Raw genomic sequence first — 26,687 nt, forward strand, 5'->3', positions numbered from 1 at the left:
ATCCTCCTCCCCAGCACGGACCCCCCATCCCCCTCCCCGGCACGGACCCCCCATCCTCCTCCCCGGCATGGAACCCCCCATCCCCCTCCCCGGCACAGACCCCCCATCCTCCTCCCCGGCATGGAACCCCCCATCCCACTCCCCGGCACAGACCCCCCATCCTCCTCCCCGGCCCTCCCCGGCACGGACCCCCCCCATCCCCCTCCCCGGCACGGACCCCCCATCCCCCTCCCCGGCACGGACCCCCCCATCCCCCTCCTCGGCACGGATCCCCCATCCTTCTCCCCAGCCCTCCCCGGAACGGACCCCCCATCCTCCTCCCCGGCACGGCCCCTCCATCCCCCTCCCCGGCACGGACCCCCCATCCCCCTCCCCGGCACGGACCCCCCATCCTCCTCCCCGGCCCTCCCCGGCATGGACCCCCCATCCCCCTCCCCGGCACGGACCCCGCATCCTCCTCCCCGGCCCTCCCCAGCACGGACCCCCCATCCTCCTCCCCGGCCCTCCCTGGCACGGACCCCACATCCCCCTCCCCGGTAAGGACCCCCCATCCTCCTCCCCGGCCCTCCCCGGCACGGACCCCCCATCCTCCTCCCCGGCACGGAGCCCCCATCCCCCTCCCCGGCACAGACCCCCCATCCTCCTCCCCGGTCCTCCCCGGCACGGACCCCCCATCCTCCTCCCCGACACGGACACCCCATCCCCCTCCCCGGCACGGACCCCCCATCCCCTTCCCCGGCACGGACCCCCCATCCTCCTCCCCGGCACGGACCCCCCCATTCCCCTCCCCGACACGGACTCCGCATCCTTCTCCCCGACACGGACACCCCATCCCCCTCCCCGGCACGGACCCCCCATCCCCTTCCCTGGCATGGACCCCCCATCCTCCTCCCCAGCACGGACCCCCCATTCCCCTCCCCGACACGGACTCCGCATCCCCCTCCCCGGCACGGACCCCCCCCATTCCCCTCCCCGACACGGACTCCGCATCCTCCTCCCCGGCCCTCCCCGGCATGGACCCCCCCATCCCCCTCCCCAGCACGGACCCCCATCCTCCTCCCCAGCCCTCCCCGGCACGGACCCCCCATCCCCCTCCCCGGCATGGAACCCCCATCCTCCTCCCCGGCACGGACCCCACCATCCCCCTCCCTGGCACGGACCCTCCATCCTCCTGCCCGGCACGGACCCCCCATCTTCCTCCCCGGCCCTCCCCGAAACGGACACCCCATCCTCCTCCCCGGCACGGACCCCCCATCCCCCTCCCCGGCACGGACACCCATCCCCCTCTCCGTCACGGACCCGCCATCCCCCTCCCCGCACGGACCCCCCATCCTCCTCCCCGGCACGGACCCCCCATCCTCCTCCCCGGCCCTCCCCGGCATGGACCCCCCATCCCCCTCCCTGACACGGACCCCCCATCCTCCTCCCCGGCCCTCCCTGGCACTGACCCCCCCCCCTCCCGGCACTCCCCCGGAGCCCAGCCCACTCTAACCCCCCCCCCCCCCCACACCGCACACACACACACACAACCCTACACACACCTCTCCCCACACATTCAGACTGCGGCCACGCCATCGCCTGCCCAGCGGCCAACCCCCCAGGCCATCACTCACCTCCACGCTGGTCGCGTGAACCTGGAGCACAGGTTGACGTCGATTAAAAGGAGGTTTGATTTACGTCGACGTGACCCGTCATCACGTCGACGGGACTTCGGCCCATCCGGACGGGAGAATATCGGCAGGCCCAAAATCGGCTGCCTTGCGCCCACCCGTGCCAATCTCCGAGGTCTCCGGCGCCATTGACGCCCCGCCGACTTTTCTCCCTTCGGAGACTTTGGCGGACGGCGGGGGCGGAATTCACGGCGGCCAACGGCCATTCTCCGACCCGCTGGGGGAGTCGGAGAATGACGCCCCTGGTGCTTGCTAAATGATCTGAGGTTACATGTCCAGTCATCCAATGACTGGTAGCTGTATGAAGAATTTGATCTTGAGGTCCATTTCATCCTTGGTGTTCTGGAAGGATGAAGGGACAAGGTAGGCTTATGCACAATACCAATAAGGCAGTGGATCTTTGCTGATTCACTTTTGACAAATATATTTTTATTAAGGCATTTTATATATACATTGAAAACCAGAAAACCATGGGTAGCACGGTAGCACAGTGATTAACACTGTTGCTTCACATTTCCATGGTCCCACGTTCGATTCCCATCTTGGGTCACTGCCTGTGTGGAGTCTGCACGCTCTCCCCGTGTCTGCACGGGTTTCCTCCAGGTGCTCCGGTTTACTCCCACAAGTCCCGCAAGACGTGGGGCTGGATTCTACAAAAATGGGGCTATGTCCCCACTCCGGCGTAAAAACACTGGCGTGCGAGAGTTACGACCGGCCAGACCACATTAGTTCCACGGCGTCGGGAACTTGGCCGGCCGGGATCGGAGTATCACTGGGAGAGCCTCTGCCAATGGCCCCCAGCCATGCGGCGTATTTCACGGACTAGCTAATGCTCCCCAGAGAATCGCGGGAGCGGATCCAGGCCCGATTCGGTCAGGAACATCGATTCTCCGCCCCCGCGCCGAACGCGATTTTGGCACGGGCTGCGGAGAATCCAGCCCCCGCTGTGAGGTAATTTGGACATTCTGAATTCTCCCTCAGTGTACCCGAACAGGCGCCGGAATGTGGCGACTAGGAGATTTTCACAGTAACTTCATTGCGGTGTTAATGTAAGCCTACTTGTGACAATAAAAATCATTATTATGATTAGAATAAGAACAAAAGGAAACCTCATAACAAATAAATAAATAACTCCCATCCGCCCCACCTTCCCTTCCACCCATCCTGCCTCCCCCATTTTAACCCCTTCATCCGCACCCCCACTCCCCCACCTCTGCTGACGTCTTAACTACCCTTGAGGAAGTCGAAAAATGGTTTCATTCTCTAAGCAAACCCATCCACTCATCCTCTCAAGGCGAACTTAACTTTTCCCAGCCGAAGGAACTCCGCCAGGTCGCTCTCTCACATCCATGGTTTTGGTGGCTTTGAGTCCCTCCATTCCAACAAAACCCGTCTCCTGGCTACCAGGCAGGCAAAGGCCAAGACGTCGGCCTCTCTCTGCCCCTGGACTCCCGGGCCTTCGGACACTGCGATTATCGTCACTTCTGGACTCTGGACAACCTTCATCTTTAGCACCTCGGACATTACGTCTGCAAACCCCTGCCAGAACCCTCTCAACTTTGGACATGTCCAAAACAAGCAAACATGGTTCGCAGGCCTCCCTGCGCACAGCCCACACCTGTCCTCCACCTCTCACAGAACCTGCTCATCATGGCCACCGTCATATGCGTCCTATGCACTACCTTGAATTGAATAAGGCTAAGCCTGGCACACGAGGAAGATGCATTCACCCTCCCCAAAGCCTTCTCCCACAACCCAGCCTCCATTTCTCCCCCCAACTCTTCCTCCCATTTCCGTTTAACTTTTCCTATCGGAGCTCCGTCCCTGTCCATTAATTCCTTGTAAATCCCGGACACCTTATCCTCACCCATTCCTGCTTTCACTACGATCTTGTCCTGCAGCCCCGGGGACGGCAGTTCAGGAAAGGGCGACACCTGTTTCCTCACATAATCCCGAACCTGTAAGTACCAGTACCCGTTTCCACTGGGCAGCTTATACTCCTCCAATTCACCTAAACTCAAAAATCTACCCCGCACAAAAAGGTTCCCAAAGCGTTCGATCCCTGCCGGCCGCCACCCTCGAAACCCCATGTCTAAGCCCCCCGGTGCAAATCTTAGATTCCCGCAGTTCACTGCCCACACAGAGGCACCCTCCAACCTCAGATGCTGCCGCCACTGCCCCCACACCTTCAGGGGCACCACCGCCACGAGGCTCGTGGAGTACGTTGCCGGCGGGAACGGCAGAGGCGCCGACAACAATGCCACCAAATCCGTTCCCCTACAAGAAGCTGCCTCCATCCGCTCCCACGCCAACCCCTCCCCCACCATCTGCTTGCTCACCGTGGCTATATTCGCTGCCCAGTAGTAGTTCATGATATTTAGCAAGGCCAGCCCGCAGCCCCCACCCCCCACACCCGCTCTCCACTTTACCTGTGGAGATTTCCCAGCTCACACAAATCCAGAAATCAGAGCATTACTTTTCCTGAAGAAAGACTTTGGAAGAAAGATCGGGAGGTTCTGGAAAACAAATAAGAGCCTCGGGAATCCGTCATTCTCACCCTCTTCGTCCAGCGACAGCGGGATCACATCCCTCCTCTTGAAGTCCCCCCTCATCCAACCCTGCCAAATTGAATTTATATAGTTGATCCCATCTCCACGCCACTTGAACACCCAGATAACTAAAACTCACCACCACCACTTTAAACGGTAGCTTGCCCAGCCTCCTCTCCTGCCCCCTTGCCTGTATCGGGAAGACCTCACTATTCCCCATGTTTAACTTATATCCAGAAAACCAGTCAAATTCTGCAAAATATTCATGACACCCCCAATGCCTCCCAATGGATCCGATATGTAAAGCGCAGATTGTCCGCATATAACAAGACCTCATGCTCCACAACCGCCCCCCCCGCACTATCCCTCTCCAACTCCCTGACGCTCTATCACCAAGGCAAAAAGCAACGGCAGAAGTGGACGCCCTGCCTTGTCCCACAAAGTACCCCAAACTCACCGATTTGTCCTTATACTCGGTACTGTCACCCTGTATAGCAATCGGTCCCAATCCACAAACCTCCACCTGGACCCAAACCATCCCAGCACTCCCCACAAATACTCCCATTCCATTCGGTCGAACGCCTCCTCTGCATCCTCAGCGACCACCACGTTTTGTCCTTCCGAGAGCATCATTATCACGTTTAACAAGCACCTAATGTTAGCCAACAGATGTTTGTCCTATCACCCCTGGCACACAGTCCTCAATCCGCGAGGCCAAGATCTTTGACAACAGTTTGGCATCCACATCCAGCAGTGATATTGAGCGATAAGACCCCCCCATCGTCCCCCATAATCAACCAGTGCAAATCCAGGTCCGGGATCTTCCCCAACACCTGCCTTATGAATTCAACATCGTCCCAATTTGGGCCATAAACGTTCACCAGGACCACTGGCATCCCCTCCAATTTCTCACTCACCATCACAAACCTTCCCTCCAGACCCGGCACTATATTTCCCACCTCGAACGCTTACATTAGAAGAACACTTGAAGCTAAAGCTAGAAATTATTTATTAACATTAACTGTGGGTAAACTATATACAAAACAACAGATGAATAACAGTAAGATCATGTACAAGCAACCTCTCTCTTCAGCTTCCTCCAGCCAGTCTAAGGGGTCACCTGATTCTAACATTCACTCGTGAGACTCCTAGTGGTCAGTCGGTGAATTACTACACAACCATGATATCACTACAGCTGTGTCCACTTGCAGAGTTCTTTCCAGCACTATTTGTTTATTTATCAGCAATGTCACCCCCTGCATTTTCATATCTAATTCTGAATGGAAGACTTGCCCTACCCACCCCTTTACTCATTCACTGAAGTGGAATTGCTGTTTGGATCACCAATGGCAATTAGGGATGGTCAGGAAATGCTGGCAGTACCCATAGCCCATTTAACAATTTTAAAAATTACATGTGAGTTTTTCCTACATTAAGGAGAATGAAATTCTGTCATTTTAACATGCACACTACAAACCACCTGTCTCCTGTAGCCTCTTTCCACTGTACCTGTTGTAATGTTCTTGTCAGATAGCCTGATTTATATTACAAGAACACTTGTAGCTAAAGCTATAAATTATTTAATAACATTAACTGTGGGTAAACTATATACAAAACAATAGATGAATAACAGTAAGATCATGTACAAGCAACCTCTCTCTTCAGCTTCCTCCAGCCAGTCTAAGGGGTCACCTGATTCTAACATTCACTAGTGCGACTCCTAGTGGTCAGTCGGTGAATTACAACACAACCATGCTACCATGACAGCTGTGTCCACTTGCAGAATTCTTTCCAGCACTATTTAATTATTCTCCTGTTTTCTGAGAGTGTTGTGGTCACATTACTGGGTCAGAGACCTAGATAAGTTAACCCTGAGAGCAGGAGTTCAAATCCAACCTCGGGCAGTTTGACAATTGGAATTCAGTATTCAAAAAGCGGGAAATAGAAAGGTGGGATCAGTAAAAGTGGCCGTGAAACATTTGAAATGCTTAAAAATATATAACTGGTCCGAGGGCAGCACGGTGGCGCAGTGGGTTAGCCGTGCAGCCTCACGGCGCTGAGGTCCCAGGTTCGATCTTGGCTCTGGGTCACTGTCCGTGTGGAGTTTGCACAGCCTCCCCGTGTTTGCGTGGGTTTCGCCCCCACAACCCAAAGATGTGCAGGCGAGGTGGATTGGCCATGCTAAATTGCCCCTTAATTGGAAAAAATGAATTGGGTACTCTAAATTTATAATATATATATATATATATATATAACTGGTCCATGAATGGTCTTTAGGGAAGTAAACCTGTTGTAATTGCTCCTATCCCACAACAACATGGCTGCCCCCTGAAGTGGCCACTCAACTGTACCAAAATCACACTGTCTACAAGCAAGTACGGATGGACAATCAATGCCAGTCTTGCCAATGATGTCTGGGGTGGCGAGGAGGGTTACAGGGGGGCACTATCTGGCAGGCCAGGTCCGCGTGCGGCTGGTGCCACGTTGTACGAAGTGGTCGCCGCAGGGCGCACGTGCGGCCACGGACCTGGCAATTTTCCATCTGTATCTGCAGGTAAAGCTGGGGCCTTTACGTGGTACTGATGCTAGCCCCCCCATCAGGCCAAGCACGGTGCGGGGGCGCCGCTGACTTTTTCGTTGTAAAACTAGACACTTCATCCGGACATAGTCTCAAAATCGGAGAATCCAGCCCTAAGTGTTGACGCTAACGGAGAATCTGGGGACTTTTGTGACAGAAAAACCAGCACTGGACCTGGACCGATTCTGCTACCGTTGAGGGGCGAGCACCGGTTCTGCATGAAACACAATCGATTCCAATGTAAAATGGTGCAGGATCCACCGGGTCTGTGATCGACACTCTGGAGGCTGACAAGCTGCAGCCGCACATACACATTATACTCTCCACACACATTTATCCCAGCCAAAAAGATGGCACTGGTTGTGTTGGAGCATGCCCGTACAGCAGATGGGCCGCCTGGGGCCAGACGGCACCCAGGAGGTTGTCCTAGGGGAACACATTGGACATAGAACATAGAAAATACAGCTCAGAACAGGCCCTTCGGCCCACAATGTTGTGCCGAACCTTTGTCCTAGATTAATCATAGATTATCATTGAATTTACAGTGCAGAAGGAGGCCATTCGGCCCCCTGAGTCTGCACCGGCTCTTGGAAAGAGCACCCCACCCAAACTCAACACCTCCACCCAACACCAAGGGCAATTTTGGACACTAAGGGCAATTTATCATGGCCAATCCACCTACCCTGCACATCTTTGGACTGTGGGAGGAAACCGGAGCACCCGGAGGAAACCCACGCAGACACGGGGAGGACGTGCAGACTCCGCACAGACAGTGACCCAAGCCGGAATCGAACCTGGGACCCTGGAGCTGTGAAGCAATTGTGCTATCCACAATGCTACCGTGCTGCCCTTAAGAACAAATAAATCTACACTATATCATTTTACCATAATCCATGTACCTATCCAATAGCTGCTTGAAGGTCCCTAATGTTTCCGACTCAACTACTTCCACAGGCAGTGCATTCCATGCCCCCACTACTCTCTGGGTAAAGAACCTACCTCTGATATCCCTCCTATATCTTCCACCTTTCACCTTAAATTTATGTCCCCTTGTAATGGTTTGTTCCACCCGGGGAAAAAGTCTCTGACTGTCTACTCTATCTATTCCCCTGATCATCTTATAAACCTCTATCAAGTCGCCCCTCATTCTTCTCCGTTCTAATGAGAAAAGGCCTAGCACCCTCAACCTTTCCTCGTAAGACCTACTCTCCATTCCAGGTAACATCCTGGTAAATCTTCTTTGCACCTTTTCCAAAGCTTCCACATCCTTCCTAAAATGAGGTGACCAGAACTGTACACAGTACTCCAAATGTGGCCTTACCAAAGTTTTGTACAGCTGCATCATCACCTCATGGCTCTTAAATTCAATCCCTCTGTCAATGAACGCGAGCACACCATAGGCCTTCTTCACAGCTCTATCCACTTGAGTGGCAACTTTCAAAGATGTATGAACGTAGACCCCAAGATCTCTCTGCTCCTCCACATTGCCAAGAACTCTACCGTTAACCCTGTATTCTGCATTCATATTTGTCCTTCCAAAATGGACAACCTCACACTTTTCAGGGTTAAACTCCATCTGCCACTTCTCAGCCCAGCTCTGCATCCTATCTATGTCTCTTTGCAGCCGACAACAGCCCTCCTTACTATCCACAACTCCACCAATCTTCGTATCATCTGCAAATTTACTGACCCACCCTTCAACTCCCTCATCCAAGTCATTAATGAAAATCACAAACAGCAGAGGACCCAGAACTGATCCCTGCGGTACGCCACTGGTAACTGGGATCCAGGCTGAATATTTGCCATCCACCACCACTCTCTGACTTCTATCGGTTAGCCAGTTTGTTATCCAACTGGCCAAATTTCCCACTATCCCATGCCTCCTTACTTTCTGCAGAAGCCTACCATGGGGAACCTTATCAAATGCCTTCTAAAATCCATGTACACTACATCCACTGCTTTACCTTCATCCACATGCTTGGTCACCTCCTCAAAGAATTCAATAAGATTTGTAAGGCAAGACCTACCCCTCACAAATCCGTGCTGACTATCCCTAATCAAGCAGTGTCTTTCCAGATGCTCAGAAATCTTATCCTTCAGTACCCTTTCCATTACTTTGCCTACCACCGAAGTAAGACTAACTGGCCTGTAATTCCCAGGGTTATCCCTAGTCCCTTTTTTGAACAGGGGCACGACATTCGCCACTCTCCAATCCCCTGGTACTCCACCTATACGACCCGTGGCACTCGGTTCAAAGTGGGCTGTGAGCGGTGTGCGTAGCTGCATGGCTGCCTTGCCGGTTACGGCTACGGTGTTCCATGCCCGTCCAGCCCGACCCCACAGCCCACCTCCTGGCCATTCCCCCCAGCCCTGGCAGAATCCCCCCGGCCAGCGGCACAACTGTCAGCAAAGTATGGTGATGTTGGACACCTTCCGTACCCACTGTCTCTTTCCCTCAGCAGCCGCCATGCTGGTTCCATGATTTTTAGAAAGCACAATCAATCATGCCGTCGGGAACTCGGCCCATCAGAGGCAGAGACACGCGGAAGTCCTGGAGAGTGCCGGGTTGGGCCCGCTAATGATATGCAAACGGTGCCTACTGTATGTGTGGAGTGAAACGCATTGACTCCATTTTCGAGGTGCTGGAGCATTGCAACTTGGTGTTAAATCGGCACCTGTCGCGATTCCGGCGTTGGAACCAATTCTCCGCCCAATCGTCTTTCCCGATTTCGGAGTCAGCTAACGGAGAATCCCACCCAGTGTGTTTTTTTTCAGGCTGTTTTTTTTAAAATTTAGAGTGCCCAATTATTATTTTTTTCCAATTAAGGGCATTTCCAATTAGCGTGGCGAATCCACCTACCCTGCACATCTTTGGGTTGCGGGGGCGAAACCCACGCAAACACGGGGAGAATGTGTAAACTCCACACAGACAGTGACCCAGGGCCGGGATTCGAACCTGGGTCCTCAGCGCCGCAGTCCCAGTGCTATCCACTGCGCCACATGACGCCCTGTCAGGCTGTTTTTTTGATTGGATAGAGTTTAATTGTATGGTTTTGAATTCTCACGCTGTCAGTTTAATCTGAAAATTACAGTAAAAGGCAGCTCAGAGCTGTAATTAAAGGCAATTTGAGCGCAGTGCACAGTTTTGAAGTTTTATTTTTGTGTATTGTTTAATTTTTTTTGAGCATTACAAGGCACACCCATTAACCCATGATTTTGCCAATTTAAGGGTGCACCCGAAAATTTGCACTTCAGTGGCTCACAGCATGTCTCCTGCTGAGGCAACAGACTCATTACTATCACTGGAGTAGTTGCATTTTTGTTTGAGTCAGAAGCTGTTGGGTTCAAGCACAGCTCGAGGCGGTTTCCCAGATTGGAGGCCACAGCCTTGACTCTAAATTTTGAGTTGACATCTGTCATAATATACACCAGTATATCATGGTGAAGATACACACACACTGATGGACATACAATGGGACCAATCAACACACACAACACCGCAGCCAATCACCAGTGAGAGCACACGCACTATAAATACAGGGGGCATCAGAGTTCCCGCTCATTCGAGTTGCAGCTAGCTAGGAGGACAGAGCTCACAGCCTGTAACACAGACATTCACCATGTGCTGAGTGCATCGACTGGTTAGGACAAGGCAAAGGTCTTTAGTTGAAGTTAGTATCATATTCACCCACAGTCTGAGTATGTTTAAACAGTTAATGATTCAAGAAAATAGTGTTGCACTATTTCAAGTGTTGGTGACCTGTATGTGATCCAGAACACCCAACACATCAACATCCAACAGGATTCTGCTGGGTGTACGTTCACCCCCCTCCCCCTGTAAAACCCTCACATTGATGACTAATCATCCTGCAATCATCCTGTTTACTGATATATCGATGGAAGGAGCAGGCTGCAGCCTATGAAACATCCTTGCAATTCCAAGGCAAAGCTGTGACGATGCAGAGGCAACGGGGCCCATCGTGTCTTCGACAATTGATTCAATTTGTTCCTGCGACTTTCACTGTAAAGCTCCAGTGTAACAGGTGAACAGAGGCCAAACCAAGCCAACCTAAGCACCAAATTCCATTAATGCTTTGTGCAATCTATTTAAATTGCTACTGAAGGTTGATAAAATCCCACGCAACGCTAAAAGACAACAAAAACAGAGATGCCTAATGCCAAATTAAAACACGACTGTGTTCCACAAAAAAAGCACCAAAGACAATAGCATGTGTTTTTGAGAGTGAATCCGTCCATGAGCGCATTTACACCAACAAAATGTATTTTTATGTAAAAATCCTTTGGAAGTTTGGTTTGTGAGAATAGATGAATTTTTATTTCTGGACACTGAGGGGGGATTCTCTGATCCTGAGGCTAAGTGTTGACGCCGTCGTAAACGCCGGCATCAGATGGGCGCCGCGGGTCTACGCATGCGCAGTGGGACCGACGGCAATGCGCGCATGCACAGTGGCTTCCTTCTCTGCCCGGCCCCGATGCAACATGGTGTAGGGCTACAGGGGCCGGCGTGGAGCAAAAGAGGCCCCCAACCCGAGCGGCCGGCCCTCCGATCGGTAGGCCACGATCGTGGGCCAGGTCACAGTAGAGGCCTCCCCTGGGGTCGGACCCCCCCCCCACCCCTCCTCCCCCCCGACCAGGCCGCCCCCGGATGCATGCACGGCGATGTCCCACTGGGTAAGAGCACACATGGACGGCGCTGGCGGGACTCACCGGGGGTGCTGTGTAGAGCGGTCCCCGACCGGCGCTGCGCCAACCGCGCCGGCGGCAATGGCACCGAATCTCCACTCTCCGGAGAATCGTGGGACGGCGTCGCGTGATTCGCGCCCATCCCTGCGATTCTCCAGCCCGGCATGGGCTGAGAAAATCCCGCCCTAAATGTCCATGATGAATACGATGTAAAATTTTATGAAGAGACATGCTTTGTGCATTCCCCAGTTTACCATATAGGATGATAGGAATGTTGGATTGAGGTGAATAGTTAGCAGGGTTAAGTTGTGAAAACAGTCATCTGCTTCTACCTGCCTGCGGTCGAGTATTTCTCTTGCCTAATATCAGACTGACTTTGATAACAGACAATGAATCATAGGTTGGGGGCCAGGGTTTATAAATTAACCACCTGAGAAGTTTTTTTCAGTTCTCTGAAAGACACTTCTTTGAGAATAAACTTTGGGAGATTGGGTGGGATTGCAATCTCCTGGATGCCCAGGTGCAGCCTGCTCATAAGGTGCACTGTTCGGTCAAGATTAAACGTCAACAGAGGCCCAAACCGGCACACTCATACCTGCCTGTACAGAAATGTGCACAATGCCGTTGTGACTGATTCCTTAAAATTATACCTGTTACCATTTGGATTGGTCGATTGGATTGTACAGACAACTTCCACCTCACTGACTGATGAATGAGTAACATGCTTTGTGGAGAATCACAGACTCTCCAGGGAAGGAAATGGTTCATATTCCGCAGCAATTTGTCACGTAAGACTCAATATGGGGCACAATTGTAAACACATGTAACAAAAAAATATGATTCATTTCACCCTCTTCAAAACTCAGTAGTGTTATAAACTTCCATATGGAACTATGCAATTGTTTAGTATTTCCAAGCTTGTACAGGATTGTTTGACCATCTCATCAAATTTCACAATTTGAGGATAATACCAAACTTGGAAGCATTGTGAACTGTGAGGAGGATAGCATGGAGCTTCAAGCGGACATAGGCAAGTTGGTGGAATGGGCGGAGTGGCAACAGATAACATTTAATGCAGAGAAAAGCGTGAAGTGATTCACTTTGGCAGAAAGAATGCAGAGTAACAATATAAAATAAAAGGTACAACTCTAAAGGTGGTGCAGGAATCAAAGAAGGTGGCACAAGACATTGAGAGTGTGGTTATTAAAACAGACAGCAACCTATGCTTTATCAATAAGGGCACTGAGTATGAAAGGAGGAAGCTATATTGAACTTGTATAAAACGCTAGTTTGGCCTCAGCTGCAATATTGTGCCCCGTTCTGGGCTCCCCATTTTATGAAAGATGTGAAGGAATTAAAGACGATGCAGATAAGCATCATAAGAATGGTTCCAGAGATGAGGGGTGGGATTCTCTGAGCCCGCACCGTGTCGGAGAATCGGCGGGGGGGGGCGGGGGGGGGCGCGCAAATCCCGCCACGCTGCTCTGCCGCCAGGCCGCTGATTCTCGCCAACCAGAGAATCGGCGCCAATCGTGCCGGCGCGGTCGCCGCGGCGATTGTCCGCGCTCGACAGGTCGAGTGCCTGCCGAGTCCCACCGGCGTCATTCACGTATGATCTTACCCGGTGGGATATCCACAGTGGCCAGGCCCGCGGTTGGGGGCTACCAATCAGCGGGCACGCTCATTCTGGGGGGGGGGGGGGGCTATGTTCCTCCGCGCCGGGCCCCTGTAGGGCTCTGCCATATTGCTTGGGGGCTGGCGCGGAGATGGCCGTGGCACGCATGCGCGGACCCACACCGGCTGTGGCGCACATGCGCGGACCCGCGCCGGCCGTGTAGGGCCGGCTTTCGCCGCCGGAGCAGCACACAGCACTCCAGCACTGCTCTAGCCCCTGAGGAAGGGTTGAATGACTGGGTCTGGAGGCCCGTTGACACCGGCGTCGCTTGCGCCGGTTCTGACACCGGCGTCAACACTTAGCCGGGATTTTGGAGAATTCCGGCCGAGGAATTTCAATACTGTGGGCAGATGGTAGAGATTGGGACTGTTCTCCTTGAAGAAGAGAAGGTATTGAGCAGATTTGATAGAGGGGTCTGGACAAAGTAGATAAGGAGAAACTGTTCCCATTGGTGGAAGGATTGAGAGGCAGAGGGCACAGACTTAAGGTAATTAACAGAAGAAGCAATGGAGACATGAAGCGAGCAGTAAGAATCTGGTACACACAGCCTGATAGTGTACTGGAGGCAGGTTCAATTGAGGCATTCAAGAGGGAATTAGATTAATATCTGAAAAGGAGAATGTGCAGGGTTATGTGGAGAAGGGGGTAATGGCACTAGGTGAAATGTTCCTTCGGAGAGCCAGCATGGATAAGATGGGCCAAATGGTCTTCTTCTGTGAGCAGATTTGAAGGACTCCCTTTTCTCTGTGTGTTTCCCTCTATCACTTGTCCTTGCATCTATCATTAGTAATTTTAAAAATGGATCTGATTCACAAATAAATTGTGGCTGTGACCTTGAGGATGAAATGAAATGAACTGAAATGAGAATTGCTTATTGTCACAAGTAGGCTTCAAATAAAGTTACTGTGAAAAGCCCCTAGTCGCCACATTCCGGCGCCTGTTCGGGGAGGCTGGTACGGGAATTGAACCGTGCTGCTGGCCTGCCTTGGCCTGCTTTCAAAGCCAGCGATTTAGCCCAGTGTAGGATACATGCCAGTTGGTGAAATTTCCTTTATCCATGCTTGTTGGAATTGAGTTTTTATTTTAAAAGGTGTGGGGCTGGATTCACTGTCGGTTAACGCCGGAATCAGGCAACGCAATTGGGTGGAGAATCGTTTATGATGTTGGAATTGTGGTGGGCGCCGATTTCACGCCAAATCGCAATTCTCCGGTGTCTCAACAGCTGCATCAATGCGTCCCAGAACGCAGTTACAGTAAACGTCGTTGGCATATCATTAGCAGCCCCAGCCCAGTGTTCTCCGAGGTCACCGCCACTCTAGGCCTCCAGTGGGCCGTGTTCCCAACGGTGAGATTCACTTGTGCTTTCAAAAATCTTGAAAAAGGTACATTGGCTGCTAAGGGAGAGAGAGGAGATGACGAAAGGTCTGGGGCAAAATTCTCCGTAAACGGCGCGATGTCTGACGACCGGCGCCAAAAACGGCGCAAATCAGTCCGGCATCGCGCCGCCCCAAAGGTGCGGAATCCTCCGCCCCTTGAGCAGCCGAGCCCTAACCTTGAGGGGCTAGGCCCGCGCCGGACTGATTTCCGCCCCGCCAGCTGGCGGGAAAGGCCTTTGGTGCCCCGCCAGCTGGCGCGAAACTGACTTTGCCGGGCGGCGCATGCGCGGGAGTGTCAGCGGCCGCTCACAGCATCCCCGCGCATGCGCAGTGGGGAGAGTCTCTTCCGCCTCCGCCATGGTGGAGACCGTGGCGAAGGCGGAAGGAAAAGAGTGCCCCCACGGCACAGGCCCGCCCGCGGATCGGTGGGCCCCGATCGCGGGCCAGGCCACCGTGGGGGCACCCCCCGGGGCCAGATCACCCCGCGCCCCCCCCAGGACCCCGGAGCCCGCCCGCGCCGCCTTGTCCCACCGGTAAGAGAGGTGGTTTAATCCACGCCGGCGGGACAGGCATTCTAGCAGCGGGACTTCGGCCCATCCGGGCCTGAGAATCGCCGGGGGGGGGGCCGCCAACCAGCGCGGCGTGATTCCCGCCCCCGCTGAATATCCGGTGCTGGAGAATTCGGCAACCGGCGGGGGCGGGATTCACGCCAGCTCCCGGCGATTCTCCGACCCGGCGGGGTGTCGGAGAATCTCGCCCCTGATTAGTAATTTTGCAGACGACACAAAGGTTGGTGAAACTATATACAATTAGTGCAATTATGTACAGTGGTAGGGAAAGAAAAGTCCATGTTGACGGTCCGGAGTCCGTCAAAGGCTCAGTCAGTCCAGTGCTTTGGTGCTTCGTTGGGAGCGGCGTAACGGTGGCGGCGAAGTCGGGGCTGGCGGTGGTGGAGGTGGCACCGATGGCGGTGTTGGCGGGGGTGCTTCTGCTGACCGCAAAAGTAGCAGCAGGGTCCCGCGGGGTGTGCGGATCGGCGTGCAGTGCAGAGATTAGGAAGGACATGGAGGGGGGAAGTTACTAAATTCTACGCCCTGGACCGTGAGGGTGACTGTACAAAAGCCTCGGATCGGGAGGCGGTACTGATGCTGGCCAGTCATTGGGGAACTCCGGGAGTGTGCAGAAGTCCTCTTCATCCTCTTGTGCGGAAAAGGGGAGGGGGGAGGTGCTCTGGTGGGGTCAATATTGGCGGTGCGGTGGGAGGTTGGGGGGGGCCACATTGGTTGGGGGGGGGGGTTGGGGTGGAACCTGACGGTGCCAGGTCCCTGAGTGAGACAGTATCTTGGCGGCCGTCGGGGAACTCAACGTAGGCATATTGAGGGTTGGCGTGGAGCAGGTGAACCCTGTCCACCAAGGGGTCCACCTTGTGGAGTCGCACGTGCCTACGGAGAAGGACCGGTCCTGGAGCAGCGAGTCAAGTCGGGAGCAACACCCCAGATGTGGACTTCCTGGGGAAGGTAAAAACACGTTCATGGGGTGTGTTATTAGTGGTGGTGCACAATAGTGACCGGATGGAGTGTAGAGCGTCAGGAAGGACCTCCTGCCAGCGAGAGGCTGGGAGGTTCCTGGAACATAGGGCCAGCTGGACGGCCCTCCAAACCGTCCCATTCTCCCGTTCTACTTGCCCGTTTCCCCGGGGGTTGTAGCTGGTCGTCCTGCTTGAGGCTATACCCCTGCTGAGCAGAAACTGGCGCAGCTCGTCACTCATGAATACGGATCCCTTGTCACTGTGGATGTAGGCGGGGTAACCGAACAGAGCGAAGATGGTGCTGAGGGCCTTGATGACGGTGGCAGATGTCATATCGGGGCATGGGATGGCGAAGGGGAATCTGGAGTACTCATCGACCACACCGAGAATGTACGTGTTACGGTCGGTGGAGGGGAGGGGCCCTTTGAAATCCACGCTGAGGCGTTCAAAGGGGCGGGAAGCCTTCACCAGGCGCGCACGGTCCAGCTGGTGGTAGTGCGGTTTGCACTCCGCACAGACCTGGCAGTCCCTGGTGACTGTCCTTACTTCCTCGACAGAGTAGGGCAGATTCCGAGCTTTGAAAAGATGGTACAATCGAGTGACCCACGGGTGACAAAGGCTGTCGTGTAGGGCCCGGAGTTGGTCCACTTGTGCGCTGGCACATGTACCTCGGGAGAGGGCGTCTGGGGGCTCGTTGAGTTTATCAGGGCGATACAAGATCTTGTAATTATAGGTGGAGAGCTCGATTCTCCACCGCAAGATTTTATCATTTTTGATCTTGCCCCGCTGTGTGTTATTGAACATGAAGGCTACCGACCGTTGGTCCGTAAGGAGAGTGAATCACTTACCAGCCAGGTAATGCCTCCAATGCCACACTGCTTCAATGATAGCTTGGGCCTCCTTTTCGACGGATGAGTGTCGAATTTCAGAGGCATGAAGGGTGCGGGAGAAGAATGCCACGGGTCTGCCTGCCTGGTTTAGAGTGGCGGCAAGGGCGACGTCTGAAGCGTCGCTTTCTACTTGGAAAGCCAGTGACTCATCCACTGCGCGCATCCCGGCCTTGGCGATGTCTGCTCTGATGCGGGCGAAAGCGTGTTGTGCCTCGGCCGCGAGGCGGAATTCGGTGGACTGAAGGAGTGGGAGGGCCATGTCCGCATAGTTTGGGACCCACTGAGCGTAGTAGGAAAAGAACCCCAGGCAGCGTTTGAGGGTGTGGGGGCAGTGGGGGAGGGGAAGTTCCATGAGGGGGCGCATGCGGACGGGGTCGGGCCCGAGAAGTCCGTTTTGGACTATATAGCCGAGAATGGCTAACCGGGTCGTGCTGAACACACACTTCTCTTTTTTGTAGGTCAGGTTGAGAAGAGTGGCAGTGTGGAGGAATTTATCGAGGTTGACATCGTGGTCTTGCTGGTCATGGCCGCAGATGGTGACATTATCTAAGTACAGAAAGGTGGCCCGCAAACCGTACTGGTCGATCATTCGGTCCATCTCTCTTTGGAAGACCGAGACCCCATTTGTGACACCGAAAGGGACCCTAAGGAAGTGGTAGAGGCGACCGTCCGCCTCGAAGGCAGTGTATGGCCGGTCCGACTTCCAGATGGGGAGCTGGTGGTAGGCGGATTTCAGGTCAATTGTTGAGAAGACCCGGTACTGCGCAATCTGATTGACCATATCAGATATGCGTGGGAGGGGGTACGCTTCGAGCTGCGTGTACCGATTGATGGTCTGACTGTAGTCCACGACCATCCTGTGTTTCTCCCCAGTTTTAACCACTACCACTTGGGCTCTCCAGGGGCTGTTGCTGGCCTCGATAATACCCTCCTTAAGCAGCCGCTGGACTTCGGACCTGATGAAGATCTTGTCCTGGGTGCTGTACCGTCTGCTCCTAGTGGCAACGGGCTTGCAATCCACAGTTAGATTGGCAAAAAGGGAGGGGGGATCGACCTTGAGGGTCATGAGGCTGCAAACGATAAGGGGGGGTAAGGGCCCGCCGAATTTGAGGGTGAGGCTCCGGAGGTTGGAAGTCCAGGCCCAACAGGAGTGCAGCGCAGAGATTAGGAAGGACATAGAGGTGGAAGTTACTACATTCTACGCCCTGGTCCGTGAGGGTGACTGTACAAAAGCCTCGGATCGGGACGGAGTGGGATCCGGATGCTAGGGAGATCCTTTGATTGGTAGGGTGGACCGCGAGGGAGCAGCGCCTTACTGTATCTGGGTGAACAAAGCTTTTGGTGCTCCCGGAGTCCAGCAGGCACGAGGTCGCGTGGCCGTTGATTTTAACCGTTGTCGACGCGGTGGCCAGGTTGTGCGGGCGAGATTGGTCCAGCGTCATCGAAGCGAGCTGCTGGTAGCCACCTGATGCTTCGGGTGGCGAGCGTGTGCGGTTCCGATGTCGGGATGTCCGGAAACCCTGTGGGGGGTCAAGATGGCGGCACCCATGGTGCGCACATTGCGGGGTCAGGACAATGGGGCGCACGTGGCCGAAGGGGGACAAGATGGCGGCGCCTATTGGTCGCACATGGACCCGGGAGGAGAAGATGGCGGCTCCCATTGTGCATCTGGCGTGGGGGAGGGGGCGATAGTGGGCGCGATCGCAGCGACTGCGCGGGCCTGGCACACAGCTGCGAAGTGGCCCTTTTTACTGCAGGCTTTACAAACTGCAGTGCGGGCCAGTCAGTGTTGGCAGGGGTGCTTCTGCTGACCGCAGAAGTAGCAGCGGGGACCCCCGGGGTGCGCGGATCGGCGTGCGGTGCAGGCGTATTGGGAAGGCAGGGCCCCGGCTGAGGAGGTCGTCGGCGGGGTCCAGGAGGGGTAGGAAGGAGTAGAAGGGTGGGCAACATGGTGGGAGGGGTACGATTGCACATTCCCCAGTTTTTCTGTCGTGGAAGTCCACGAATCCTGCTTTGGCATCAACACTTAGGATGTCATTCTCCGTCTGTGTTGTGCTCAAGGGAGGCTTCGGCTGGGTGCCAATCAGTGCTGGACCACACAAATGTGGACCAGGTGGAACGGCACCCTGTGGGGGTCTCCCGGGACATCTGAGGCACAAGGGTGGCCAGGTAAATGCAGGGTGACCCCCTGGCCCTTCCCCTGGAATGAATATCACTGCCAAGCTGGCAGGAGCACTGCCTGGGTGCCAAGGTTGCAATGCAAGGGTGCCTGAGCATCAGGGTGGCACTGCCTAGAGCTAGGGGCGAGGGGGGCCATGCCCATGAAATGAGAGGATGGTTTGAAGGGTGGGGGACCCTTGGGGGTGACGGATGGGGGTTCTAGAAGGGACTGGCTGCTGTAAGGGGGCTTGGGGGTGCCTGAAGAGGGGGTCCCCCAGGGACCCCATAGCGGCTGTCCTCACTTGGGGGGTGTGGGGCAGTGTCCATGTGTGTCAGGGGTGACATTGCCAATGTGCGGGGTGGTGGGGTGCGTCCCACAAGCTCACTTAGAGATCAGGGCACGCTTTCAAAATGGCGGCTTGATCGCTGAGTTCAGCTCCCCGTGCTGGTGGGAAACTCCCTGAAACTAACATAAAAAGCTGCACTCAATCCCTCAGCACCACTCCCATTAGTTAACTCTTTGGCTAGCAGGCAGCTCTCACCCAGAGTGAAGAAAAATGCTGACAGAAAAAAGACACAAAGCAATTCTCCGGGCCGTAGCGGCAGCTAGAGCCGGGTGCTCTACGCTGCTCGGCTGCTAGCCCCCAGCCAAATGGTGGATCATGGCCGTTTTACACCAAATGTGCTGCCGTAAAGTGCCACCGTTCCCATGCCGGCGTGGGGACATAGCCTCAGAATCGGAGAATCCAGACCATTGTCTTTTCCCTCAAAAGTCACTCTAAGCCATGCCGGGTAAACCACAACAAACCGGACTCCGCTTTTATACAGATGGCTTTGGCCTTGTTGAACGTAGCCTGCTTCTTTGCCAGCTCCACTCCCACATCCTGGTAAATCCTGATGGTGTGGCCTTCCAATATTAGTCGCAATGCTCCCTTGCCTACTTCAGGACCTGCTCTTTTTCTTGGAAGCTGTGATACTTCACGCTTACTGCTCGTGGTGGTTCGTTATCAGGTCGGAGTGTCCAATGGGCTCGGTCCAGCTCGGGAGGGGGGGCGTCAGTCTAACCTCCCCACCATCTTCCAAAACATCTTTGCAAAATTCTCTGTGGGAGTTGGCCTTCCAACCCCTCTGGCAGCCCCACAATTCAGATATTTTGCCCCCTGGAATGATTCTCCAAATCTTTCATTTTGGCCTTCAGCGCTTTATTCGCATCAGCCATCAGAGATATCTCCGTTTCCAGAGAAGTCGCTGTGCCTCGAAAGAGCCACCTCCATACCTTGTATTGTGCCAACATGCACTTTTACTGTTTTGTTGGTCCTCACCAATGCCAAACGAATGAGAACCAAGGCATCTTCCATCGATTTGCGGATGTCCCTCAACACAAGCCGCCAGTGTTTGTCAAATTTTGCTGCCAAGGTGCTTGTAAGCATCTCAGCTGTTAGTGGAGTGGCAGGAGTCACGGAGGAGCCCCGAAAAGCGTCTGATTCGGTTGACGAAAGTCCAGTTTCAAGCTTTTTCCCCTGGGGTTTTCTAGTTATTTCACCCTTATTCCAATGAACAAGTGGGTTTTAAAACAAAAAAAAGCCCTGAAACTAAGTGCAAAGAACTAAAGAACAGTACCTTGCGGGAGTCATCTCATGCATATCTTCCCGCTACACAAACCCACCAGAAGTCTCCTAAGCTGTGTTTCCACTCTGTCTATCTGACTGGCTCGGGGATCTCTGTACGTACAATGTTGAATTCCACATTAGGTAACATCCAACTCAGCTGTCGAGGGAATCCGGAAAAATACGTCATAACATGAAAGAACTTTGGGCGGCACGGTGGCGCAGTGGTTAGCACTGCTGCCTCACGGCGCGGCGGACCCGGGTTCGATCCCGGCCCCGGGTCACTGTCCATGTGGAGTTTGCACACTCCCCCCGTGTCTGTGTGGGTCTCACCCACACAACCCAAAGATGTGCAGGGGAGGTGGATTGGCCACGCTAAATTGCCCCTTAATTGGAAATAAAAAATTGGGTAATATAAATTTATTTTAAAAAAGCACTACTGCCTCACGGCACAGAGGACCTGGGTTTGATACTGGCCCTGGGTCACTGTCCATGTGGAGTTTGCGCATTCTCCCCGTTTCTGTGTGGGTCTCACTCCCACAACCCCCACAACCCAAAGATTGCCCGTTAATTGGGGAAAAAGTTCAAAAAATAACATTAAAGAACTTTAAATTTCATACTTTACATCAGCTCTACTTCAAAGTTTCAAAATAAATAAATTTGAGTACCCAATTATAGCTATGCTTAGAAGTTGATGTTAGTCCAATTCTATGACAGGCCAATAGGACATATTCAAAGAGCAGGAATACTACACAATATTACAAGTCAAGTAAAATTTTCCCTCCCAGTTCCCAATGTTGGAAAATTTCATAACTGCACAAAACTTAAGTTATCACTTCGTTAATGTTAGGCAGTTACTTCAAGCAAACATATTGTTTGAAAACCAACATCTTTTGTTCGTTCCAGACTTTCAGCTTCGAGTGCTCTGGATAAGAGCTTCACGTACATATACAGCCCAAGGAAAGAAGAGCAAATGTCAAGAGACTCCAGTGACTTCACTCAATTTGCCCTGACTGGTGTTTCAGAGCAGCCATCTTGGAATGAGAAAAGCATGACAGGCACATTTATTGAACCATGTGGCACAGAAACCACATTCTCAGGTGTTGCCGTGGAACTTGACAGACCTTCAGAAAGACACATGGTCACTGAGATGGGGTCAAAACTTTGCCTATATCAACGTGCAACCTTTTTTCTATCGCTTCTTGGATGGGTGTGCTCCTTGGTAGCAACAATGCTGCAGCAGTGGCTAATTATGAACTCTGACTTGGTACAGACGGAGACATTCTCCATTGGAATCTGGGAAACATGTGTTGCTCAGGACGATGGTCCAGTCCAGTGCAAGGGGTACGATAGCTTCCTCGGTCTGCCGGACGATATTAAGCTGACGCGAATTCTCATGTGCACGTCCATTGTACTCGGCCTGCTGGGTTTGTTCTTCTCCCTCTCTGGATCAGCCTCCATCACCTGCTTCAATAACAATGAGACCACCAAGGAAAGGCTGGCAGTCAGTGGGGGAATCTTCTACCTGCTGGCGGGAACTACGACCTTCGCCCCTGTGACCTACATAGCCCACATGACGGTGGTCAAGTTCTGGGATGCTGCCATCCCCAGTTTTGTCCCACGTTGGGAGTTTGGCCCAGCTTTGTTTGTCGGTTGGGTCGGGGGCTTCTTTCTCCTTCTCGGGGGTCTTATACAAATCACGTCACAGTGCTGCTTCCAAAAATCCATGGGCAACATCCAGCTGAAGCCACCAATCGTGAAGAGAGCTTCATGGTATAAAACGGAGTATGTCTGATTCTCGATGTGATCTCCTTTAGGATTCAAGAAATTGACTTTGATCTATGTTTTGATGGGTATGAAGAATGCAGAGCTTAAAAATCACTAAATTTCCTACCCCTTATGTGCCCAGCTTGTTACACACTGTAGAAATCTTTTTTTCCCCCACAGTCAGCTTTTAATCTTTTTCTGGACTGTTATAACACAACATCGAGCTTCGGCATTGGGTCTACTGATTGCCATCTCACAGTCTCAGCTCACCAGGACTGTCTGATGTGACTCCTCAGAGGTGGAAATGCGGGCAGCATGGTGGCGCAGTGGGTTAGCACTGCTGCCACACGGCACCGAGGTCCCAGGTTCGATCCCGATCCCGGGTCACTGTCCGTGTGGAGTTTTCACATTCTCCCCATGTCTGCGTGGGTTTCGCCCCCACAACCCAAAGATGTGCAGGGTAGGTAGATTGGCCATGCTAAATTGTCCTTTAATTGGAAAAATTTAATTGGGTACTCTAAAGTTTAAAAAAAGAGGTGAAAATGTGACTATTTAACTAACAGCTTACCGCCCTGAAGGTGGTATTTTGTGCAGCCCAGCACCTGTATCACCCACACAGATACAAGATGTTGCGGCATTTCCAGTTTTGCTGTTGTTATCATCAGAGTTTCTCAACTTCTCTGCTTACAAAGTGAAGCAAATCCAAATCAAGAACAAATAAGGGAAATCTGCCCATCCTGATTTCATTGGCTGATCTGCCGACCCAGGTCTCCACTAAACCTATATTCCATTGACCAACATTCACAGTGTGTGGGAAGCGGGAGTTCCCCTACCCTGTGGGTGGAAGGAGTGCTTCCTGTTTTCCCTCCTCAACTCTCATTTTCAGATTCTGTTCCCTTTGCTGGATTCCCCCACCAGAGGAAATGGTTTCCCTCTCTCCAACCTTATTGAATCCTGAATCCATTTTAAGTATCTCAAATAAATCACACCTCAATCTGGCTGCGTCATTTAACCCTTTAAGCCCCAGCATTATTTTGATGAATCTGCTCTGAAGCCCCTCGTGTCAGAGATTTTAACACAGCCAAAATCTATCCATTTTTGTTTCTGCATCTGATTTGAGTTCGGTGATTGGAGAAATAAAAAGAGGTGGTCAGCTAGTGGGCAGGATCATAGAATCCCTACAGTGCAGAAGGAGGCCATTCGGCCCATTAAGTCTGCACTGACCCTTCGAAAGACCACCCTACCTAAGTCCAATCTCCACTCTATTCCTGCAGCCCCACCCTAAGGACCAATTTAGCATGACCAAAACACCTAATCTGCACATCTTTGGACTGTGGGAAGAAACCAGAGCACCCGAAGGAAACCCCCGCAGACAAGGGGAGAATGTGAAAATTCCACACAGTCACCCGAGGTCGGCATCGAACCACTGTGCCACCGCGTGGTCCCACACTGAAGGACCAGTTCCAACTAGTTGCGCACTATCTGAGGCACCCAAGACCCAATCCTGGGTACAAACCCATGGTATTATACAAAGAGGAGGCTGTGTTCCCACAGCTAGCATGCAAAACCATGAATGGTTAGAAAACTGTAGCCCTCACTCTGAGTCTACATGCAGAATCACTGGCATGGTGCTGAAGAATGACCACCAAAACGTCTCCAACTTCAGGCAGGACCAGAACATGTGTACATGATTGGCCGGACCCCTTCCACACTGCTCACAAAGATCCTCCACCTCCTCAAACTTCCTGTGTTTCTAAATGCAAACATTACTGTTTGCCATCATGTAGATTCTCTGATACAGGTGGGGCCAGTGACAAGTAAAGTATTTTGATGTTACAATAGTTAACTCTGGCTCTTTGATAAATTGGAATTTGATTGATTATACTTTTTAATGATACAAGAACAGTGTTTTAAAATTTTGTGTCAATCTCTGCAAGAGAGGGCCACTGGGGAAGAAATGAAAAGTATGAGGTAAATCCCCATTTCTGTGTTAGGTATGAACATAGACAGATACATAGAACTGAGGAGGATCCTCCTCTGGATAGACAACTAAGATCATAGGTTTGAGGTATTGGTCACACTGAAAACAAGTTTATGGAGATGATTTTGTTGGTGATTAGGTGAAGGGCAACAAGCGATGGCTAAATTGAGGGTGTGATCATGGATATGGCTGGAAGAGGTCATGTGGGGGGGTCACACTGAGTGAAGGTGGCAGGACAGAAAATTGGAGAGGAAGGAAGAGATTTTAAGTGGAAGTCACCAAGCTTGTGTGAGTTGATCAGTGAAGGACATAGAGCAGGGCCTTAACATAACTAGCATTTAAATAAGAGGCATATGAGCTTAGGGGAATGGGTCTGCCAAAGGAATAGGTGGAGAGGTCAAAATGAGACCGACCAATCCAAACAAATGTGGCCACTGTGATTGGGTTGGACCAAGTAACATGGATCCAGGTGGAGTTCCTTCGATGAGCAGGGAGGAGTCATTGCCGGAGTAGGGTGGCCATTCAACCGGTTTTATACTGCACAGTCTGCTTCTCAGCCGGTCTGTGCCCTGTCTGGTACCAGAAGACAATGTCCAGCATTTTTATTTTGCAACACCCATCCTTTAAGAACCACAATCGAACGTGACCACCTTGGAACAGCCGAGGGTTTGGCTTTATTTTCTATTCATTTCCCTCTCTTCAGTCCATCTCTCACCAAAATACACCATTACTCAAGAGCAAGAGGGTCAGGTAGGTTTGTGGCCTGTTGGTGTTAGAATAATCAGATTCCAGTGTCCCGACTCTCATTCCCGGGAGAAGCCTGCCTCCTCCCTGCCCCCCTGCAAGCTTGGGAGTTCACTGCACCGTGACAATGGATATAGACACAGAATAATCTGCTCACCTTCCAGAGGTCATATGTGTTGATGTTTACTGTTAACCTACCCAGAGAGCTATTTATAACTAGGCTAGTGGACAATGTAACTAAATGTAAAATTACAACCTCACCTCTGAAATAGTTGTCCAATGGAACAATGAAATTCAGAGTACCAAATTATTTTTTTCTAATTAAGGTAAATTACGCGTGCCCAATTCACCTACCCTGCACATCTTTTTGGGTTGTGGGGGTGAAACCCATGCAGATACGGGGAGAAGTGCAAACTTCACATGGACAGTGACCCGGGGCCTGGATCGAACCCGGGTCCTCAGCGCGGTGAGGCAGCAGTGCTGACCACTGCACCACTGTGCTGCCCCGAATGGTTGAGGATTTTGCCTTGTTGGTGAAATACTGTGGGGTAAGAGTATACTGTACCCATGTCAAAGCAGAAGCATGTTCTAGAAGCCTATTCTGGCAGTGGCACTGATGCCACAAAGTCCATTATTCCTGAGTCGTTCAGTTGCCACCCTACCCAAGTAGGTTTCTGTCTATAATTGGTTAGTGTTTGGAGCCCATTTGACTACAGGAGCATCACTGGCTCCCAGGAAACAGAAGGATGTTGTATTGGGTGGGCAACAAGAGGTGTGAGTGATTGAAGGATGAGATCAGAGATGGCCTTATCTGTGCTTAGTACAATGGGAGGGTGACAACTAGCAAGACCACGTGAGAAGACAATTTCAAGGGATGTGGCTGTGAACATGGTTTGGGGAGCTGACACAGGGGAAGAGATTTAGGGAATGATAAGAGAACAGTGAACGCAGAGAATAGAGAACATGATGAGTTGAAATGGAAGGTGAAATCACCGAGGATGAGAAGTCGCTTGAAGTAAAAGCTGAGGGAGGAGCAATCGCAGAGTGATAACAGTTATATTGCACTTGGGAAAGCGATAGGTAGCGAGGATTTTGAAAGAGAGGTGAGAGAGGTGGAACATGGTGAGATGTTAAAAGTAAGACAAAGTGTCAGAGGTGTACGGGAAAGAAGGAGAAAATTTTGATCATTCTATGTGTCCATATCGGTCCAATTTTAAATAAAAGGAAGAAGATTAAGTTATTCAAGTTTCAGACTTTGACTGTCAATGGATTAATACAATTTGAGTGCAAAGCTGCACACAGTAAACTTTCACATTGAACCGTAACATCACTTTCAGATTTTGACCTAGAATTTAGTCTGGGCCCATTTTCAGAGCACAACGCCCTACCCCAACAGCGCATTCAGAGTGAAGACCCGTTGGGCCTAGGTGTGGCCAGCGGCCTTCAGGTATGTCCGGA

The 26,687-nt window shown here is 52.4% G+C and overlaps 1 protein-coding gene across 1 annotated transcript in view; it reads left to right on the forward strand.

Annotated features, from left to right (window-relative positions):
* LOC140428118 (putative claudin-24) overlaps positions 1–26,447 on the forward strand; it is a 134,108-nt gene extending 107,661 nt beyond the window's left edge. The window contains exon 3 of the mRNA XM_072514195.1: positions 21,644–26,447. Within this exon, the coding sequence (XP_072370296.1) occupies positions 21,644–22,532 (889 nt within the window). The 3' untranslated portion in view covers positions 22,533–26,447. The remainder of the gene's footprint in view (positions 1–21,643) is intronic.
* Positions 26,448–26,687: the final 240 nt, after the last annotated feature.

This window comes from Scyliorhinus torazame, chromosome 8 (assembly GCF_047496885.1).
Source record: "Scyliorhinus torazame isolate Kashiwa2021f chromosome 8, sScyTor2.1, whole genome shotgun sequence".
In the NCBI taxonomy this organism is placed as follows: Eukaryota; Metazoa; Chordata; class Chondrichthyes; order Carcharhiniformes; family Scyliorhinidae; genus Scyliorhinus; species Scyliorhinus torazame.